At 35.1% G+C, this 23,165-nt stretch overlaps 1 protein-coding gene across 1 annotated transcript; it reads right to left on the bottom strand.

Moving 5' to 3' along the window:
• Positions 1-718: 718 nt before the first annotated feature.
• Positions 719-23,041, bottom strand: LOC134276242 (DNA excision repair protein ERCC-6-like; the record flags this gene model as incomplete). The annotated part of the gene is given in 17 exon segments (XM_062758509.1): positions 719-915; positions 918-2,205; positions 2,623-2,834; positions 3,019-3,063; positions 3,066-3,216; positions 5,173-5,282; positions 5,900-6,048; positions 15,740-15,929; positions 16,296-16,344; positions 16,616-16,729; positions 17,134-17,347; positions 17,707-17,825; positions 18,113-18,218; positions 18,966-19,132; positions 19,286-19,378; positions 22,248-22,373; positions 22,871-23,041. Coding segments are annotated over 17 exon segments (3,501 nt in total), but the record flags the coding sequence as incomplete, so codon positions are not given.
• Between the last annotated feature and the right edge of the window lie 124 nt (positions 23,042-23,165).

Here is a 23,165-nt window from a genome sequence, read left to right as displayed (position 1 = left end):
ATATTTTATGAAAAAAGTTTTGAGTCAGAATGCAACCATTACAAATAAGACAGATTGTTCGATTTTGTTTAAAGTCATTCATCTGATCCTTAGTATCTATATCAATCTAAACAGATGACAGTGACTTGCTCAGTGGTAAACATGAGGATTCTATCCCAACTTGCTGTGAATAATGAGTGCAAAAGCCTGTAAAGCCCTATTCTCTGGGTAGATTTCCAAAGCTTGTAAAACACTGGCCAAGCATTCCTCATAGTTTCTAGATTTGTAGAGCTCCCTGTTCAAGAAAAATTAATATTTATCATAACTCTTAAAATGATAAGCTTGTTTATGTATGTACATGTAGTTCTATAATACTAAAATATCTTAACAAAAAAAATTACAATATACATTATGCCCTATATATTTACAATACATGTATACACAATGCCCTATTTATTTAATTCATCACAGAAAAATATACATGTGGAAAAAACTCTTACTTTGCTCTTTTTACTGCCACCAGATAGTTTTCTTTCAGATCATCTGCCAGATCTAAGAAAATCTGAAAGTTTTAAAAACATACATTGTATATGATACTCCTTAGGGTTCAGTCTGATATATGTACAAAATAATGAATGTAAAAATTAAAAAAAATTGCTATCATTACAAGCATTTTGTTAAATATATATCATATCATCATTAATTTTATTTTTACATTATCCTGTTTCAAAAATCTTTTCATGATGGATTCATCATACAAACCTTCATCTTCACTATCAATATCTACATCTATAGACTCCTCCTCTGATCCTTTATCTAAAGACTCCTCCTCTCCCTCCTCTGAGCCCTCATCGATCCCCGACTCCTCACTTCTCAGCTCCTCCTGGTTCTCAGACTGTTCATTGTCAGAGCTGGACAGCATGACGTACTTAGACTGGGCAGGCTGTTAGACTCGGGCGACTTCCTTTTGTTACTGTTCTCTCTGCTAACACTTCTCTCTGCCTCCTCCTCAGGGTTCACATCACTAGTGTCACTTTCAGAATCACTCCCAATTACAGCCTTTTTCACAGATTTCTTCTTGACAGAAAATGTTGGCAAATCGTCATCTGATTCTATTCCTATTTTTGATTGGTTATTCGCAGGCTCAAAATCATCTGAGTCACTCAAGTGTTTCTCCTCATCACTCAGTATGCTGTCTTCAACAGCACTCTCTGACTTGGAAATAGACATGTATTTGGCAGGCGATGATTCTTCATCAGTCTCTTCTATGGCTATATTGTCCTGTTCAGATATGTCCTTGGCAGACGAGCTAACATCAGGTGTATTCTGTAAAGAATTTGGCACAAAACTTTCCTGAAGTCTAGAAAAAGCACCACTTTGATTAGGGGATTCCTCCATTAATGTTTGCTGAAGCTTAGAGCCAATCCTCTTCCTTTCCAATTCTGATGTCCCTTTCCTTCCAAGAGGTGAATCACCGGGCTGAGGACTGTCAGAGAAAGCCGATAAAATCGTAGAATTCAAGTTACTTCTACTTTTGAGCAAATTGGCATTGTCCTTTGATTTTGTTCCCATCAGAGGTCGGAACCTATCAGGGGATATAAAAACCTCCTCTTCTCTCACAGTATTTTCCACCTTTTTCTCGTGGGGTTGTTTCAACCAGGGACTTTGAGACACACTTCTTCTTGCCTTCTTCTTAGCAGGAGAGTCCGTGACTGCTGGAGAAATGAGGATGGGAGCTAGAGGAGACCTCGCCTGTCCATCTGTTGATCTGTTAAGTTTGAACACATCTGATGATCTCTTGGCTGAAGCTATTATTTGTGAAAGAGGAACATTTTCTTTGTTTTCTTCATCCTCCGAATCGATTATAGATTCCTCCATTTTGTCACTCTCAGATTCATTTGACAGAGCATCACCTGTCTTCTCCGTATCCTCCTCTTCTTCTACATCTTCCAGATTTTCATCTTCCTGCATTACATCTTCATCTCGGCTTTTTGAAACCATGCCTCCATTACTGGAAGTGTTACTTTCCCTATCATTTGAATCAGGCTCTAACATACTGTCTCTATCCAAAGAGGTCCTTTTGGGACTAGCCCTAATAGAAAGATTTCCTAAATGTTCAATGGTTTGAACCTCCTCCTCTGATTCTGCGGTCTCTTCTATATGTTGTCCTGGACTCAATACTTCAGTCTTTATTTCAGTTTGTTCAGATTCCATTTTGATGTCAGTCTACAATATGAATTTATGAAACAAGATTTTTTATCCAGAAAAATTCTTTGAGAACTGCATTTTTTTTAAAACTCTTTTTGCAGGTACATGTAGACTTTTATACAATGTACAAGTATATAAACAAGAATTGACCATATACAATTAAATTTCAAGTCTCTAGTATTGATGCATGTACCACAAAATACCATGGATTTGTAAGAGTTTGGGATCCCATAACTTTCTCTATAATTACTTCAACCTTAATATCTAGTATCCCCATCTATCTATAAATTTATTCCTGACCTATCTACATGTAGTTTGAAATAAAAAGGTTTGGTTGCACAAAGATACCAGAATGCAAACAGATGAAAACTACAGCAAGCAAAAACAAAACACTCTACAGAACAATGTAACCAGCATTTTATACGCATTTTATACCTTGTTTAATTCTGGCTTTGTCTTTACTATGATTCCTGGTGTGGTGGCAGTCAGATCCACCACCATATTGCTGCCCTTGACGGGGGTGGGCTCTGGGGTCACAAGGTCAATATGACTGGTCTCCAATACTTCAGCCTTCACTTCTCTAACATAATTGTCTTCCTCTTCTTCGTCATCATCATCATCAACGTTCTCAGCATCCAAGTCTATCTCTGTGAAGAATCAAATTTCTTCAGAATATTTTTCTTAATTGAATCAAACAATCCTTTGTTTCAACTTTTGTAAATTCATAATCATCATCTTTGTAATACTAAAAATATATTGAAATCACTACGTTGGGTTTATGAAAAGATCAATTCTGCCCATTTTATCCTTGACCTTTTTGACCTGACTGACCTTGTACGTCCTTGACATCCTCCTCCTGAGTGTTGACCGTCCCTGGAGATTCCAGTCAGACCAGGGGCGAGAGAATGGTTTCTGGGACCCAGCATCCTCTGGCCCAGCTGGAACATTTCTCTGGTATTTCCCGGTTCTCTGTTCAAAATCCTGTGTTAAATCCGACTCCATCTGAAGCAACTCCTTTGCCTTTTGTACCTATCAAAACATTTTTTTAAATTTACAAAACAATATTTCTAATTTATATGGCTTTGCTTGTACATCATACACTAAAATGAGCCAAATGAAATATATCACAGGGTTGTGCCTAAAATAGAAACAGAAGGGAACAATTAAAAAAGTAGAAAGAGGTCCTTTATATTATAAGATGTTATTATATACTTTAGCTATGTTGGTTGATACAGACACTGTGTTGAATGTAACTTGTTATTATATACTTAAGCTACGTAATTTACGGAATATAGGTCGATACTTTTTTCCTCAGAACCGCTGGGGTCGACCAATATTCAGAATTCGACCTATTTAAGGCTCAAGTTTACGAAAATTGCTCCCAAATCAGTAAAATTTACGTCAATTTCAAAGCAAATCTATGCCCCTTTCGTAACTTTTTTGATTATTTTTCGCAAAAAAAAAATTAATGCCCCGGTAAACAATAACATATTTATTCTAAAACTTTTTTACAAAATAAATTCCATTAATTATCCGTTGATGAGAAAGGAAAACAACATTGCTTCACCTATTAAATAATTCCTCAACGTATTATCCATTAACATCATGCGGTATCCATCTTGTGAAGCTAGGAAGTCGCGATCTTGTACTAAAAGTAAAACCGCAACCGTATCAAAATTTAAAATACGGAAAATTTTCACGATCACAACTATAGTGTTTTTACCATTTATTAGTAGCGATAAATTGAAATAGTATATTAAATATTTTTTATTGTCTTATGTTTATTTAAATGTAAAATGAGTGAAATAATTTGTTGCCATTATTAAAAGCTTCGTACACGAGAAGTACATTGAACTACCGGTATACAAACATTGGCTTCTAACAAAATTTTAATTGTCTGACAGATAAAGGGATTTACACTGTGTACGCAAAGGTGTTAAACAACACCTGTGTTATTCAATTAATTGCCTGCGGGGCATGATTAAGAAACCCACGTGCCATTATAGGGGTATTAGTGTTACACTTCATTGAACAAACAAAGCCGTGAAATTCATGTTGACAGTCAAATTGTGAATGTACTCTAGTTAAATTTATAAATTAAACTTATAGAGTGTTAATATGATTTCAATTCTTTACTGTTGCTTGATATATACATTCAATGGTCATTTGCGTCATTTAGCCAATCCCTGGAGTAGAAAAATAACAATGGCGGACATCGAAGTAATTGTCGTCCACCGGTAAATACTGTCTGAATAAAATTTATTAGGAATGTGTCCAAGTTATTCTGAAATCGGAATTGCTATTCATTGGTCTCGGGTATTTCCCGAATTATAGCTGTAAAAAAATAACGTATTTACGTGTTATTTATGCCTCTGATTTAACAACAGTGTGAAACTACGGAGGCATTGATTGATTGAACACGCAAGTTGGAGAAAAATAAGTAGTAACACAATTCAAAGAAGTTTTAACTACATTTTTAAAAAAAACTTAATTTAAATGCTGTACTCATTAAAATACCTGTTTATTTTCTTGATACGTTCATGTCACGGAATAACCCCGGTAATTTTAGGGTTTTACCTGTTCTGATACGTTGTATCTGCATAAGAATCTTTAGAAAATGGGAAAGAAAGCCTCGTCCTATATAGTAAGTTCGCCCTATCTTAGGATTTTTCAAAAATTAAGGCTGAAAATGAGCCTTTCGACCTATATACCCCATCAACCTATAATCCCAAAATTACGGTATATTGCCTAATACAGACCCTGTGTTGTATGTATGTTGAGGTGTCTAATACAGACCCTGTGTTGTATGTATGTTGAGTTGCCTAATAAAGACCCTGTGTTGTATGTATGTTGAGTTTCCTAATACAGACCCTGTGTTGTTTGTATGTTGAGTTGCCTAATACAGACCCTGTGTTGTTTGTAAAATAAGATATGATGGCTAAATACAGACTCTGTTGTATTTATGTTGAGTTGTGTTATACAGACCCTGTGTTGTATGTAGTCATCTCCATGTTCCACCTCTGCTTCACCGTTGTCTTCAAAGTCGCATTTCTCCTGAGTGAACATCAAGTCATGGTCACTGATACCAAATATCTCTACAATATACATGTATAAACATCAAGTCATGGTCACTGATACCAAATATCTCTACAAAACATAAAAAAAATATCTATAACATGGCTTATGTCACACACTCATTATTGATATCTAAACTATGGGCAACATTTAGTAAGAGCAATCAGTGATGATACAAATATTTTAGTCACTGACCATATGAGAAGAGAAATGTGCTAATGAGATGAGCATAAAAAGTAAAGTCCTTTTGGCAGAATTTTTTTAAAAAATAAAATTGCACTGACATAAACATGATAAAACATCACTTTGTCAGAAGAAACATATAATTTTTTTTTCTTATCAAAAACTGAGGAAAATACAGACCCTAAACCATCCTACTACACCACTTGCATGGAACAGTTTGTTTCATTTTGTGAATGGTTCGCTTTGTGAATGGTACATTTCGCTTTGTGCACGATTCATTTCATTTCGCACATGGTTTGTTTTGTGAATGGTACAGTATGCTTTGTGAATGGTACATTTTGCATTGTGCACGATTCGTTTCATTTTGTGAACTGTTCGTTTTGTTTCTGACATGTAGTAGCAGCATGTTAAAGAGTCTGTAACAGAGCAGTGACACAGAACACTGACTACTGACCGAGTGAGTAGAGAAATGCGATGTGAGCATCGAGTGATGAGTCCGTATTTCTCTGATGACTGTGCATCTCCTCCAGCTGCTGCTGAGTTTTCGAGATCCGTGGATTGTCAAGGGTGAACAACTCTCTCAGCTCCTGCTTTGTGAAGTACCTAAAACACGAAACCCAGAAAATTTACTGTACATTTACAGCAGATCAAATATATCATTACCAGAATCAGTAGAAACCTGCTTGGTTCCGAAATCAAATTATTTATAATATATGTATGTTCTATTTAGTCACCTGAAAAAACAAGAGATGTTTGTAAAACACTTATGTCTCCCTCCCTCAAATAGTAAGAATTTCCCCAAGTTCAAGGGGCATAACTCTGACAAAAATAGCTTGATGGTACCCAAAACAAAACTTGACCTAGATTTTCTTATGATAAATATGTATTACCAAATTTTATTTTAGTATATCATAATCTGGAACCACTGCAAAGAAAAAGGAACAGAAACTGCAAATAATTAGAATTTTTTTCAGTCCAAGGGGCATAACTGACAAAAATAGCTCAATCATTTTCAAAACAAAACTTGGCCTAGATATATTCTTCATATAAATCTATATACCAAATTTCATTTTAGTATGTGCAACCGCTACAAAGAAAATGAACTTGGTGGACCGACAGACAGCAGCAAAGCAATATGCCCTCCCTTCTTCAAGAGGGGGGCATAAAAAGTACTTTTATTCCGACATGAAAATGCATATTAGTAAAGCCTCAAAATTGTATGTGCTGCATTTGACAGAAGGAAAATGGTAAAATCTAAGTAACATGGTACCGGTACATGATATTGTATGAACCAAAACTCCAAATAAACTGTTTACACAAAAACATGAACAATAATCACAAGTTCATTATGTTTTTATGGGATATTTATTAATTGGAGAATTCTCAAATATCTGATTTCTGATTTTTGATATCTGAAGTCAAAGTTAAGATTTAAAAAAAAAAATTAGCTGAAAAAAAATTAAGCTACATATTATTGATAAATGCAAATTCTGAAGGTTTCTACTACTTATAAATTGTAATACATTTCACCTCAACTAAACTTCATTCATTATTTGTATAAATAAATTATTTAATATACAACTTAACTAGAATGTCTTTAATCTTGGTTCAAGTATATATACTGTACAGTACAGCTTAATTCATATCTGAATATTATGAAAACAGTTGTGGAAATTCCTTCAATATAAATTTATATGTCTATTAACCTCATCTATGTAGGTATCTACTGATGTGACCAAGTTTTTATGTATAAATTTTAATATTTTCCTATGGTCATCAAAAAGGTGTAGCACATAAAACAGTCAGGGATGGGTGCTTGGGTTCTCAATAGTATCTAATACTAATCCTTCTTAAGCTTCTTACAATCTCTGCTTAATATCAAAGAGATTTAATGTTAGGTAAGTCTGAAACCAGAAAGAATGGCTGGCAAACACATTATCCAATTCAAACACAATTACAGCTAATATTATGAAATGGATTCTAAGTTTCAGTTTATTACTACATTCAAATCTATGAGTGGATATTCATTATTGACAGAAAAAGTTTTAAAAATTTTCAATTGTATTCACGCAGAAAAAAATTTGGTTAATCTATTATGCATGCAATTGTGTTTTTCATTCTGCTTCTCATATCTTACAATTATCTTAAAAATGGATGATACATACAGTTGGGTAATTTGTTAAGACAAGAGACAGACACTTGTGTAGTTTTAAATTTAAATAATATTCAAAGTTCAAAAACTATAAAATATGTTTCTGAGTTGAACTCTTTAATTAAAATTAACAAATATTTGACACATTCTGAAAATTGCTAGAAGTGGTGTAAAAGTGTCAGAATGCTTGTAAAATAATAATGTCCAGAAAACAACATCATCTTGCTGGGAAACAAGCCCTTATCTATCTATGTATCACAAAACACTTAGCTATCTCTCAGTGGGGTACAGCAAGGAGAAGAGACATGAGGGGTAGGATTTTATAGATAAATTAATACATAAAATCCTCTTTCTGAATTCTTGGATATAAACATTCAGCAGATATTTTGTATTAAGTGATTTACTAGTTTCTATTCTTCTTCTGGCAATACTCATATTATATTTTCTGTTATCATATGGACAGAAAAAATTGCAAATTTTGTGGACAGTTTCAAATTTTTGTATGTGAAATTTTCTTTTCTCAAGGTTCCTTTTCAGGGTTTGCATTTCATGGTGATTTCTTTTTTAAAAAATATATCATTTCCTTTTCTAGCACTGACAGAAACTAAACAATATATATCTTATATATAAATATGGATTGTTTCCCCTGTGGGTGCCTTATCTAATTACATTACATGGTCTGTCTCTATTCAATTAGTATGGCTTGAGGGGAATTTAGCCAGGCTACTCTGACTGGTCAAAACAAACTAGGATTATGGGAACTCTGACACTTTTTCAGGTCTTTGTCTGGCCAGACCCAAGCTAACCATGGCAACAGCCTACCTGTCCAATTATCACACCATTGTCTGGCAAGCCAATACAAAGGGGGATAATTAAGTTGTTTTTGTGATCAGCCAGCTTTTTTATGGTGCTTGGTGGATTTACTGATTTAGAAATGCACAAGAAAATAACTCAGAATTAAGAAGAGGACAAAGGAGCTCTAACAAGCTCAACAAAAACCATTTTGCTTGAACTTGTTTTGAGCAAATCCAGAGGTTAATTGATATGTTTTCTTCTGTTCCCAGGTTTATTTGTGTTTCAACCACTTTTGGAAAAGGACAAGTATTTAGTGTCAGAAAGAGGTAAAAGTTGTCAATTAATATTGGTTTTTTTCTTCTTTAGTTTTGATAAAATTTGGCTAAATTTTAATTATTTGACTTCTATAATATTATTCATATTCTAAGTGCATACACTTATAAAAGAACTACATTTTCTTAGTCTAGCAAAGTTTTACATGTAAATATCAAATCATATATATTTGTAAAACCTATTTTTATTTGGTGTGCTACAAGGTGGATCCTTGTCTGTCTTTTTCTTTAAAAAGATCTTTTATCTAAATCCTCTTTTATTTTCATTGTTGTAATCAATATTTTTATGTATTTTCCAAAAACCTTTAAAATTCCTTTTGTTATGAAAATCCAATGAAAATTTCAGAAATTTCCAGAAACATTTTATTTTACAAAATTGCTAATATTTGTTTCTTTTTTCTAAATTGTTGAATTGATTATTTTTACATTTTTTTCATGGACTCATCCAATTTTATTGGAATTTGATACTAAAATTCCATTTGAAACTAATTTTCCAGACAATTGTTTACATCATAAATTTGCCAGTATTGTTTAGTAAACACATGTCACAGTGTAAACAGAGGTGTTTGTGGGGAACAAGCTGTGAATGTTATCACAAACATGACAGCGTGTATAGCAAGGTGCCCTACATGGGGCCCCAAGGAGTCAAGCCCCTTTATCTGGGCATGTCTAAATAACCTTTTCTTGTAAATGATAAGCTTGATATGAACACCTGTGTAAACCCTTTTGTAAAGGATCAAAGAGAGAAAATTCAGCAATAAAGCCTTAGGGTGTTTTCTTGACAATTTCTTAGAAGTAACAATGACATTCCACAAATTCCTTTTTGGTATAATTTAAAAAAGCTGTTAAAAATGCCTTTTCTTTAATGACACTAAATATTTTTTCAATGTAGACTGAATATTTATATCTGAAGTTATTTATTAAAGTAAAAAAAAATTACACCGTCCAAAAAGTAAAATACTATTGCATGTTACTTTAATCTAATTTAATTCAAACTAAACATTGCATGTCAAATTCATGAATTTAATACTGCATGATTTTGAGTAAATTCAATTAAATTAACAAACAAACAAATAACTGATTCATGTCAATCAATGCAGTGCATGCTGATGCATTAGTTCCTAGGTATTGGTGCAGTGCATGTATTACACAAGAGACAAGCACTTACCAATGCTGGGGCACTGATAAAGCATTGTCAACTCTCAAATGTATTTTTTGCTAACAGCTTCCAATAAATAAATGTTTCTTTCGAAGAAAAGGTCTAATGCATATCAGAACAGAAAATCTGTACATTAGTGAGAAATAGCATGGCTTCATTTCTTCAATTTTTGGTAATGAGCATACAAAATTAAAATAAAATTTGAAATTTTCCAGACATGTTAATCAGGTGGTCTGATTAGCACATAAATGTTCATAGTGCACATTATTTTTTTCAGGGAGGAAGAATCAACTATTAGTTGGATATCGAAATTTCTGTTTCTTTCTTTGATACTTCCATTCAACTTTTACTTTTCAAAACCTTTTTGCTAATTCTCTAATTCTACTTGAAACAAGATGTAACTGACCCTCTTATCTGATTGGTGAGGGATGACCTTTGAACCTGCACCAATGAGATGCCAGAGGGACAGTGGCATCTGTTGACGGCTGTACACTTCAAACTGTTCTTTCCTGTTGGCTGTGCCATATCCTGTTATTTGTCTGGTGTCACACATCAAGTAATGTGCACCAAACTAATGCCAGATCTATGACAAGCCCCACATCAGCATATCCACTCATTCTATCCTTCTCCCTGATCTAATTTCTTTTAAATGAACAAATATTCATTTTCTTAGAAGATGTGGACCCTTGGCACAATGTTGTGTGTAGAAAGTACTAAGGCAGAATCTGCACCAATATGATGCCAGGCGATCCATGTTTTACATTACGACTTCTTACAATAATAATTTCTCCATATCCACTCCTTCAAACACCAAATGATGGCTCATTGCAAACTTGTGTTTCTTTTTTCCCTGTATTTGTAGTGGGCTGGTATGAGAAGAAAATGAACTAGCACTTACAGATGCTGGGAAAATAGGAATGCATTAATGTTTAATATCTGAGGAGACAAAACCAAACAATCCACTTTCTTTCATACATCTCCCTCTTTTTTTGTCCTTCATCCCCCAAGGGAACCCATTTCCTTTCTTAAATAAATTGAATATCTATGATCCTCCACCATTCCCACTATCACTAATGTGCTTGTCTGATCAGAAGTACTAGCACTTACTGATGCTGGGGATCTCAATGGGACAAAATCAACAACTACTGTACACACTCCTTTAAAGATTTCTTATACACCATCTAGAATATAAAATGCTGATTAACAGATCAGCAGACAAGGTTACATCACTAATCGCCAAATAAACAATTTCTAGTGGCAAAGTTCTTACTCACATACTAGCCCCATAAGTATAATGTCCTTACATTTACTATGGTCTTTAAAATTTGGACTCGATGTGAAAGCTACACTTTAAAGATTCTAACTTACTTGATACCGAACTTCATACAATTAATGTCATGGACTTATTTGCTGTAAATCATTCAAATATAATTCTCACTTAATTTCAATCTCCAACAACAATTAATCTGCAACAAACTGCTAAGAATTCTTGTAAAACCCCTTAATTTTAGGGATATTAACAGTTACAGCTTTGGTGAAGAATAGATAGTCCAGTATATTTTTATTTATTAAGAGGCCAGTTTTGGGTGAGAAACACCATCTCATTAAAACATGCATGTCTCAACAAGAGGCCCAAGGGCCTTGAATCGCTCTTCTGATAAATTGTACAATCTATCACTTCTATTTGAAGCCTCTAACCCTGAGTATCCTAAGACCCAAGTTGCATCAACTGACAAAATTTGATGATTCTTAGCCAATTAGGACTGAAAATATTTTTAATAATAAAGCTATAAAAGACCATAAGTACATCACAGTGACCTATATTAAGATTGAAGTTTTCTGAAGACTCAAGATGCATTAATAAACAAAGATTGAAGATTCTAAGCCAATAGGTATTTGAGATTTTTTTTTTGTCTACATTCTATGAAAACCCAAGATACATCAACTAACAAAGTTTGATGATTCTAAGCCAATAAGTCCTTGAGATATTCAAAAGTAGGTCACCATGACCTACTTTTTGGTTCACAATCTCTAAAAACCAAAGATGCATCAACAAACAAAGTTAAACCATTTAGTACCGTAGATACTTAAATAAAGCCTTAAATGTCAAAAATTAGGTCACCGTGACCTACTTTTTGGACATCATTCTCCGAAAACCCAAGATGCATCAACTTACAAAGTTTGATGATTCTAAGCCAATAAGTACCGTAGATACTTAAATAAAGCCATAAAATGTCAAAAGTAGGTCACCGTGACCTACTTTTTGGTCGTCACTCTCCGAAAACCCAAGACGCATCAACTCACAAAGTTTGATAATTCTAAGCCAATAAATACCTAAGATACTAAAATATAGCCTTAAAATGTCGAAAGTAGGTCACAGTGACCTACTTTTTGGACACCATTCTCCGAAAACCCAAGATTCATCAACTTACAAAGTTTGATGATTCTTCATCCAATAAATACCGTAGAGATACTTAAATAAAGCCATAAAATGTCAAAAGTAGGTCACCGTGACCTACTTTTTGGTCGTCACTCTCCGGAAACCCAAGACGCATCAACTCACAAAGTTTGATGATTCTAAGCCAATAAATACCTAAGATACTAAAATATAGCCATAAAATGTTGAAACTAGGTCACCGTGACCTTTATTTTGGTCGACATTTTTTAAAGTCACAAGATGCATCTGCTGACAAAGTTTGATGATCCTAGGTCTGAAGGTAATCAAAATATGCCTTTTATACAATTCATAAACAAATGCCTGCAAAATTCAAAAAGTAGGTCACAGTGACCTACTTTTTCATAAATATGTTTTAAGGTCCCAAGATGCATCAATTTACAAGATTTGATGATTCTAAACCTCTCAGTGTCTGAAATAATTGGATTAAATGTTTTAAAAAGAATTAGTCATAAAGTTTAAAAAGTAGGTCACAGTGACCTACTTTTAAGCTGACGTTGTTCAAGGACCCAAGATGCATCAATTGACAAAGTTTGATGATCATAGGCCTTAAAGTGCCCGAAATATGCCTTCAAATCAATTTGAAAACAAATGCTTACGAAATTTAAAAAGTAGGTCACCATGACCTACTTTTTCATAAATATGTTTTAAAATCCCAAGATGCATCAATTTACAAGATTTGACGATTCTGAACCTCTCAGTGTCTGAAATAATTGGATTAAATGTTTTAAAAAGAATTAGTCATAAAGTTCAAAAAGTAGGTCACGGTGACCTACTTTTAAGCTGACGTTGTTCAAGGACCCAAGATGCATCAATTGACAAAGTTTGATGATCATAGGCCTTAAAGTGCCTGAAATATGCCTTGAAATCAATTTGAAAACAAATGCTTACAAAATTTAAAAAGTAGGTCACTGTAACCTACTTTTGAGTTAACATGATGTGATGTCCTGAGATGCATCAACTTACAAGATTTGATGATCCTAGTCATAATAGTGAGCAAAATATAAACATTTTTATTATTTGTAAATTTAGGTCAACTTTGAAGTGACCTTGAGACCACGCCCTTTGCCCCAGGGTCATGCCTTGAACAATTTTTAATCTTCAACATATCCTGATCCTTGTATGTAAGTTTGGTGAAAATCTGCCCGTTGGTTCTGGAGAAGAAGATTTTTTAGCAACCAGTACTTTTGGTTTTGTTTTCTTGATTATCTCCCCTTGTTTAAGGGTCCCAACCCTTATTTTAGTATGTAAGGTAGCCCTTAGGCCAAGGATACCCTGTGACAAATTTGACACTAATTGGCCAAGGGGTTCTTGAGTTATGGCCCATTTTCTAAAAAGTTAACGCACACCGCACGACGCACACCGCACAAATGGCCATAGCATTAGCTCTTTGAGCCTTTGGCTCAGAAGAGCTAAAAATAATACAGGATGGTGGTATAAGTGAGCCATCTAGTGGAAGTTTGAGGAGGTAAATTCAAATCGCATAACTTTGAAGGAATATACAGTCAATAATCCCAGTGTATAATGTTCTGAATTATAAATTTAATTGTTTAATTTAAGATCTCTTCAAAATAAGAAACAAATGAATTTTCATTGTCACATTCTCTAGAAAATGGACAATTTTTGTAAATAAATTCCATCCATTTTAATACATCCATATACTCTGCAAGTAAAACATTGAAGGAATACATAGTGACTGTTTTCAATAAGCAGTTATTCTGGAACTTCAGAAAAGGAATCAAAGAAGATAAATGTGGCATGCTTGTACCATTTCATTTTGTACAAGCATATCTTTTTTAATCGAAATTCAAAATTTTAGTTTCATTAATTGTTAAGTATATTTACTGATTCTTTTTAAAGTTTTTCACAACAATTATCTATATTTCTATGAAGACATTTAGCTGTATCAAAAACCTGGAAATATGTCCATAGGACATGAATGCTCCACCCAGAGTTCATTTTAACAACACGAAAAGGAATGTGCCTCAATTGCATAAAGGTTAAAGGTTAAGGTAAAGGAGGAAAAGTGAGGACAAGGTCACAGGGAAGGTTAAGGTTAAATAAATCATGACAAAGCTAGAAAGCTCTAGCCAGTTAGTAATCAAGGCTCAGGAAAATATATTGATAAATATGTGATTAGATATACGTTTCTTTGAAACAGAGCTAATCAAACATTTTGGACACAGATGAACAGGATTTCACTAATAAGTTTCAGTATATATATGTATCACAGGCTTTTGGATCGCTTAAAAAAAATTGTGTGTAAAAAAAAAAATAAAGGTATGTAACTCTTACACCTGGTACCCAATTTCGCTAATAAATTATTTTTTATTCACAAACTCTAAAATTCTACTTTCTATTTAATTCTATTCATAGATAAACATTCTTCATTTCAACCACAGCTCAATCCGAAAATCCATATATTTCTCGAGATATTCTGAAATCAATTTCAAAAATGACCTACTTTCTTTTACTCAGCATTAGCTTGAGCCCCTAGCCATTCACATGTAAACAGATGGTGTTTGAAGTGCAGCAAAGAGTTGCATAGTATATGCAAAATCTTTTAACATTTTAAAGTTGATTTCTTACTCCGGATTGTAAGGTTAAGTCTGTATTAATTTTTTTCGCAAAAAATTAACTTAAAAACGTCTGCATCAACAACTACACCGCCATGTTGATTATGAACGTAAAAGAAGCTATGGTCGAACAAATTTTTCCCGGAATGCATTATATACCTTTCGATTTTCAAAACAATTAGACCGCTAAAATGCTGTTTGAGACTTTGTAAGATCATATGATCAAAGTAGAGAAAAACCATGTAAAGCTCGAATGCAAATGAGCAAATATTCATTGAGTTTTGAATAAACTCCAGGAAAATTTGTCCCGTCGTTACGCTTAACAATTAGTGTAGCCCTTAAGGCCCAAGCTGATGTCGAGTAAAAAATTTAAGGTTAATTTCGGAATTGATTTCAGAATACCTCGAGAAGTATAAGGAAACACAGAATGAAATTTGGTAGCAATGAAGACTGTTTACATAGGAATAGATATGGATAAAAAGTAAAATTGTAAAGCATTTGATTTAAAAGAATTTTATTGGCGAAAGTAGGTACCCTATGAAAAGAGTTTCATACCTTTATTTTTTTTTTCAAAACCTCAATTTTTTTTCTAAGCGATCTAAAGGCCTGTGATATGTATTAATAAAAATATCTTCACAAGTTATTTAAAACTGAGCTACATGCAAATTAAATAAAATAACATGGTCAAGGTTACAGGGTCAGGGACTCAGGGTAAAAATATTGAAGTGAACATGTAATAAAAGATACATACATTTGCAGGTATTGTCAGCCTTTATTTACCTGCCTGGCTTTTACAAAGTACTTAAAGGTATGCTTTATATTTACCTGTAGGGATTTTTGGAGTTCCCGGTTGTCTGGCGGGTGATGGAGTCTTTAAATATCTGTCTGCGGTAGATTTTCTCCTCCACTGTGCCACACGTAATGAGGCGGTAGATGACGACATTTTTATCCTGACCAATCCTGAAGACACGGTCCACAGCCTGGGCATCAGTGGCAGGGTTCCAGCTAGGATCATCTAAATTACAACACATACTGTCCTAGTGCATGTAAACTGCGGGATATACTGGCATACATGTACTTGTATGGGCACTATTTTTCTTTACAATTGACAAATAAAATTGTTTACCTATCAATGCATCAATAAAATCTTTTTTTCTTTTTTAATTAAAAGTGCTATGGCAAGAAATACATGAGTTGTACATGAGACAGCAATTCTTATTTTGTTTTAAAGAATTTATCCATTGAACCAAAAGACTGATTAGACTTAAGACCTGTTGGTGTGTACTTATAATAAAGATGTATATTTGTAGAGTCATCTTATTGTGCACCATGTCATTCTGAAATCAGACCCATACTCTATTGGCTTCCATCTTTTACTCACATATGATGACTCGATCAGCAGCTGTCAAAGTCAGACCTACGCCTCCAACCTGTATAAATTAAAACGTAATGTAAATTTTAAAAAATTTAAAATAACTTCACACTTTAAATTCATTTTAAACAAAATTCTGCTAAGTAGAAAACAATGTTTGAATGCATTTCTAATTTCAACTGCTCCTGATTATAGCTTACAGATATAAAAGCATTGTTGAATCCTTTAAACACCTGGACATATGATCTGACAGTTACATTTGGATGATAAGAACATGTCCATTTTAATCTATTATACATGAATGAAGTCAAACCCGAGTACGAGATAACCTGAGTTGTGAGGAGGAACACGGAGTAGCTCATATCCTCCTGGAATGTGGCGATTCTCCTGTCTCTCTCGCTCAGCTGAGTTATGGTGCCATCCAGCCGCATGACCTTGTGTCCCTGATACAATTAAAACTTATCATTAAATACATACATTCTCAAAGAATGTAAACAGATAAAAGAGAGCTTAAGCAGATTGTATTTAATATTAATTTTAAACATCAATGGATTCAAAAACTATTTGCTAGATACAACATAAATCACTTCACTGTATTCATAATTTGTTATACAGTACTGATATCTCAGTAGATTGATTATTTCAGTAGATTAAATTTCATGTTCATAAAAAAAATTTCTTTATACCCCTGAATCATATTTTATAAATAAAGAAATAAGATAACGTTATGATATGCTTCCACCTTAAGCCAAATTCTACTACAGAAAATAAAAGTATGACACGCCTTTATGAAGACTATTACACCGACACTTGGACTAGCCTAATAGTTATATGACCTTGACCTTACCCTGTTGGAGATGAGCTGTTGGATGATGTCCAGCATCTTTCTGGACTGAGAGAAGACGAGACAGCGATGTCCCTCCCGCTTCATCTGGTCCAGTAAATCCATAATGACGATCAGTTTCCCCGACTCCTGGATCAGGACATTGTCTGGCATGTTCTTGATTTGATTGGCTGCGCACTGGTGGCCTTCCTCTGACTCCAGGGCCGAATCATCTAACCTACAAACACACAGACAATATAAAAATGTTCATTTGACTCATACAAAGTTACTTAAATATAGTATTATACTGTGAATTCACTAATTATTGTAGGTTTTTTTTCGTGGTTTTCGAGGTTTGAAGAGACCCACAAATTTTTGTCCACCATGAATTGAAATTTTTCAAAGATATTACCACTTAATTATCCTCAATCCACGAAATTAAAACCCAAAAACCTTATTTCTTTTCTCAAACCATGAAACTTTGACCCCTCGAAAATATGTGATTTTACACTATTTACATGCAGAAGCTAAGTCAATACCGGGGTATTCAGAATAATAAGATGATGCATATTATAAATCCTTGTGATCAGTACTTACGCATGCTCTCCATCCAAACCAAGCTGAGCACACGCTCTCCGTGACAAGAGACGAGGATGGTCACAGATCTTCTTCAACACAGTCAGAGCCACCAAGGGAGATTTCTTTGTCATCAGTAGCTGGAAATGTATGTGCAGGCATTGATTATTATTCACTTCTTTGTGATAAGTGATTTTTATTTTATAATGTATATTTACAGTTTTAATCAAATTTTTAATTCAACCTTTTTTTGGGATAAAGGTCATAAGGTGTTAGAATAAATAGAATTCTTTACACAATTTAGCTAAATAAGGAAAAGAGATTTATACTGTAAAGTTCACATTTTTAATTACGTAACATCAAGAGAACATAAAATCTATCAAAAATAAATATATTTTCCTTTTTCTGTCCCTCCTAGCAGTGTTACCTCTTTAACAGAGTCCAAGGATAAGAAGTCGCTGTAGATCCTCTGTTGGTCAGGTGTCAGGAATAGCCACAAAATCAGGTCGTTCTTCCTTGTCATTGATGGCATCCTAAACAAAGCACAGGTGTTCTGAACATTTATTTTGTTGACAATTTTTTTTTTCAAAGGGATTAGACAAAAGTTCCAAAAAACTTAGATCTCTCCCCATACAGTTAGTTAATGTACAAGTGTGTACTGAAATTTAACTATAGCAACCATGAAGAAATTACAGGGAATTCAATGCTGTGACATCATTATCATGTATCAAACTGAATACATGTATATTATCCATTACTACATAAAATAAAACAGTTACAATTAGCATGCTTAAAATAGATTTGTGCTGAACAAAAAATGATTTTCATTCTCTGGATTTTTAAAAAAAATATAACAACATATTTCAGTAACTAATGAAAGCCTATACAGCTTTGCCAACTGAAACATCAACAGAAAAAAAGATAATACAAAAATATAATTTTCTTTTAAAAAAATACAATAAAACCACAATAGCAAAAATGATGCTACAGGTTCCCTCTATAGAGAGAATAGCTTCCCTTGACATGTATAACCATTACTCTGGTCTCTAGCCCAGAAAAATACGAATCTTCAACACAAGCTTATTAAAGTTAACAAGTCAACAGGGGCAAGATGAACATGTAAAAGTGAATGTGATTACATACTTCAAGTCTTTGCCATAGCTAAAATGAAAATTCTTAATTTAATACACACAAGGACAGAAAAGCAATCCATATTTTCATTCTTCTTCCATTTTTTTGCAACAGACACCATACACTTTGTGTAAAATTTGAACACTTACTTCAGACTCTTGGTAGAAGACGACACGTCTAGTTCCCCCTTCTCCTCCTTGTCGATCACCTCGGCCTTCGTTCTCCGTAAGAAGTAAGGGGAGATAATCTGTTTCAGGCTCTCAGCCATCTCCATCCCTAGTTTTCTCTCGTTAGCAGTGGCGTCTCTCTCCCTGGCCTATAATCAAAGGAAAGCTTGCTTACAACGTCACACTTCTAAATTATTTCACATGTTCACTCACTCAACAAACATGAATCAAATTTATGATCTGTTTAAAAGTTGGGAGGGGGAAAACAAGCTTTGTTAAGTTATTTCATACTTCTTACATACCCTGGTTATTGGAGTGTCAAACTCCATCTTGAAGGTCCTTGCCGTCCCCAGTAATGTCCCTTGATGTACAAAATCAAACAAGGACCACATCTCCTAAAGATTCAGAGAGAAAGAATAAAACAACAAGGTTTTGTACTTTGTAATTCCTAACAATAAAATCTACAGCATCTGATTCAGTGATTAAAAACAATCATAGCTTAATTATTCAACCCTAACTTAATTTTGTGGAAAGCAGTGAAGTAATCATTATAAAAATTAGTGGATACTGATAAACCTGAAGTCACTCCTACACATGTACATGACCTACCCTGAGGTTGTTCTGTATGGGGGTATAGGATAATCAGACCTACCCTGAGTTTGTTCTGTATTGGGGTACATGATACCCTGACCTACCAGGGTTTGACATTAAGGCACGTCCGACCGACTGAGTCTAGTAAAAGATGGGTCCGGTCGGGTAAAATGTCTGTATTCTAGACCGACTGGTCGTGTAGAAAAATAAAGGATTTTATTATATATTTTTAAATAATTATTTATTGCCGATGAAAAAATAAAACGTTTCTAACGGCATAGTAGATACGTTACAGACAGCATGACTGAAGCGCTATTTTTAACAACAGTTCATACATGTATTTTGGCATTCGTAACTGCTCGGCCATTTTCCTAGAGAGAAACAATGAGCTATTTATTGTTCACGTAAATGGCTGAGTAGTTATGATTGTCATTGTCGAAAGATTCACGTTTACGACATCGGTAATCATGTAAATAACAGTAAAACTATAATAATTAAATTATTCTTACTATACCTAAATTCTCTGAACATTTTAATGGTATCAATTAATATTGTATACAAGTTGATTAAACTAGGATGAAACACGACAAGTCACATGAATATGACCTAGTTTCGATGTGACGTGTGCGAGAAAATGTCGTTATTTAAATATGGATTCTCATCTGACATCTGCACAGAAAAAACAATTATCATTTTTTGTACTTGAAATATGTTTTCTCAAGTTTGGTCAGGGCTAGTGATTAAAGGGTCAGGACTAGTAAAAATTTGCCAGAGTAGTTAGATTGGTCTAGTATTCCAAAAGCTTAATGTCAAACCCTGCCTACCCTAATATTGTTCTGTATGGGGGTACATGATACCCTCACCTACCCTGAGATTGTTCTGTATGGGGGTACATGATACCCTCACCTACCCTGAGGTTGTTCTGTATGGGGGTACATGATACCCTGACCTACCCTGAGGTTGTTCTGTATGGGGGTACATGATACCCTCACCTACCCTAATATTGTTCTGTATGGGGGTACATGATACCCTCACCTACCCTGAGATTGTTCTGTATGGGGGTACATGATACCCTCACCTACCCTGAGGTTGTTCTGTATGGGGGTACATGATACCCTCACCTACCCTGAGGTTGTTCTGTATGGGGGTACATGATACCCTCACCTACCCTGAGATTGTTCTGTATGGGGGTACATGATACCCTCACCTACCCTGAGGTTGTTCTGTATGGGGGTACATGATACCCTCACCTACCCTGAGGTTGTTCTGTATGGGGGTACATGATACCCTCACCTACCCTAATATTGTTCTGTATGGGGGTACATGATACCCTCACCTACCCTGAGATTGTTCTGTATGGGGGTACATGATACCCTCACCTACCCTGAGATTGTTCTGTATGGGGGTACATGATACCCTCACCTACCCTGAGATTGTTCTGTATGGGGGTAGATGATACCCAGACCTACCCTGAGGTTGTTCTGTATAGGGGTACATGATACCCTGACCTACCCTGAGGTTGTTCTGTATGGGGGTACATGATAATCAGACCTACCCTGAGGTTGTTCTGTATGGGGGTACATGATACCCTGACCTACCCTGAGGTTGTTCTGTATGGGGGTACATGATAATCAGACCTACCCTGAGGTTGTTCTGTAAGGGGGTACATGATACCCTGACCTACCCTGAGGTTGTTCTGTATGGGGGTACATGATAATCAGACCTACCCTGAGGTTGTTCTGTAAGGGGGTACATGATACCCAGACCTACCCTGAGGTTGTTCTGTATGGGGGTACATGATAATCAGACCTACCCTGAGGTTGTTCTGTAAGGGGGTACATGATAATCAGACCTACCCTGAGGTTGTTCTGTATGGGGGTACATGATAATCAGACCTACCCTGAGGTTGTTCTGTATGGGGGTACATGATACCCTGACCTACCCTGAGGTTGTTCTGTATGGGGGTACATGATACCCTGACCTACCCTGAGGTTGTTCTGTATGGGGGTACATGATAATCAGACCTACCCTGAGGTTGTTCTGTATGGGGGTACATGATACCCTGACCTACCCTGAGGTTGTTCTGTATGGGGGTACATGATAATCAGACCTACCCTGAGGTTGTTCTGTATGGGGGTACATGATACCCTGACCTACCCTGAGGTTGTTCTGTATGGGGGTACATGATAATCAGACCTACCCTGAGGTTGTATTGTATGGGGGTACATGATACCCTGACCTACCCTGAGGTTGTTCTGTATGGGGGTACATGATACCCTGACCTACCCTGAGGTTGTTCTGTATGGGGGTACATGATAATCAGACCTACCCTGAGGTTGTTCTGTATGGGGGTACATGATACCCTGACCTACCCTGAGGTTGTTCTGTATGGGGGTACATGATACCCTGACCTACCCTGAGGTTGTTCTGTATGGGGGTACATGATAATCAGACCTACCCTGAGGTTGTATTGTATGGGGGTACATGATACCCTGACCTACCCTGAGGTTGTTCTGTATGGGGGTACATGATAATCAGACCTACCCTGAGGTTGTATTGTATGGGGGTACATGATACCCTGACCTACCCTGAGGTTGTTCTGTATGGGGGTACATGATACCCTGACCTACCCTGAGATTGTTCTGTATGGGGGTACATGATACCCTGACCTACCCTGAGGTTGTTCTGTATGGGGGTACCAGTCAGGAGAATTCTGTGACTGGCTGGGATCTGATGGACTCCCTTAGTTGTCTTGGTAGGATTTTTTATCTTGTGACCTTCATCCAGGATAAGGTAATCCTGTAAGATAATATAGTCATTCATTAAACAAAATCATATATAAAACCAGTCATCATGTTCAGCAACAAGAAAATGTTAAAACCTCAGATATCAAACCTTTACTAATTACAACCAACCCATATGCACAGCGTATTTATCAATGTCAACAGTTGTTAATACATGCAACAAATACACTAATCAAAGTGACTTTCTCAATGTCTAATATCACTACATTACTAGTCCATGATATACACTGTACATGTACATATGTACAGAGTTTATTTGCATATCTGACCATCCATCTAATTTTGATATTCAGGTTTTACCTAAATGCATTTGATATTGAGCATTTTACCCATTTGATATTGAGGTTTTTATTCATTTGATATTGACGTTTTACTCTTAAAGTTTTACCCATTTGATATTGAGCGTTTTACCCATTTGATATTGAGATTTTATCCACTTGATATTGACGTTTTACTCTTAAGGTTTTACCCATTTGATATTGAGCATTTTACCCATTTGAAAGGTCTTCCATCCTGCTGGCTCATCACCTCCCAGCTAGTAACAATCAATCCATAAGAAGTCAGAAGAATCCCCCCTTTTCTTCTGATCTTCGCTAGAGATCGCTCTTTTTCTTTCTTTGATCCATGATATGCTTCTACCTTAATACCTGGAGCCCTGGATTGGAAGGGAGATGTGTATGTTGATAAAAATGCCAAGATTGAGGTTATTCAAATACAGTGTCTATAATAATGATATTCTTACATGATAAAGATGACTATTAAAATTAAATTCACTTTTTTCAGTTAA

Source organism: Saccostrea cucullata, unplaced genomic scaffold (genome assembly GCF_032062105.1).
Source record: "Saccostrea cucullata isolate Sc308-1 unplaced genomic scaffold, CSIRO_AGI_Scuc_v1 ctg6804, whole genome shotgun sequence".
Lineage (NCBI taxonomy): Eukaryota > Metazoa > Mollusca > Bivalvia > Ostreida > Ostreidae > Saccostrea > Saccostrea cuccullata.
The sequence above is the reverse complement of the archived record's forward strand: the minus strand, read 5'-3'. Positions and strand labels throughout refer to the sequence as shown.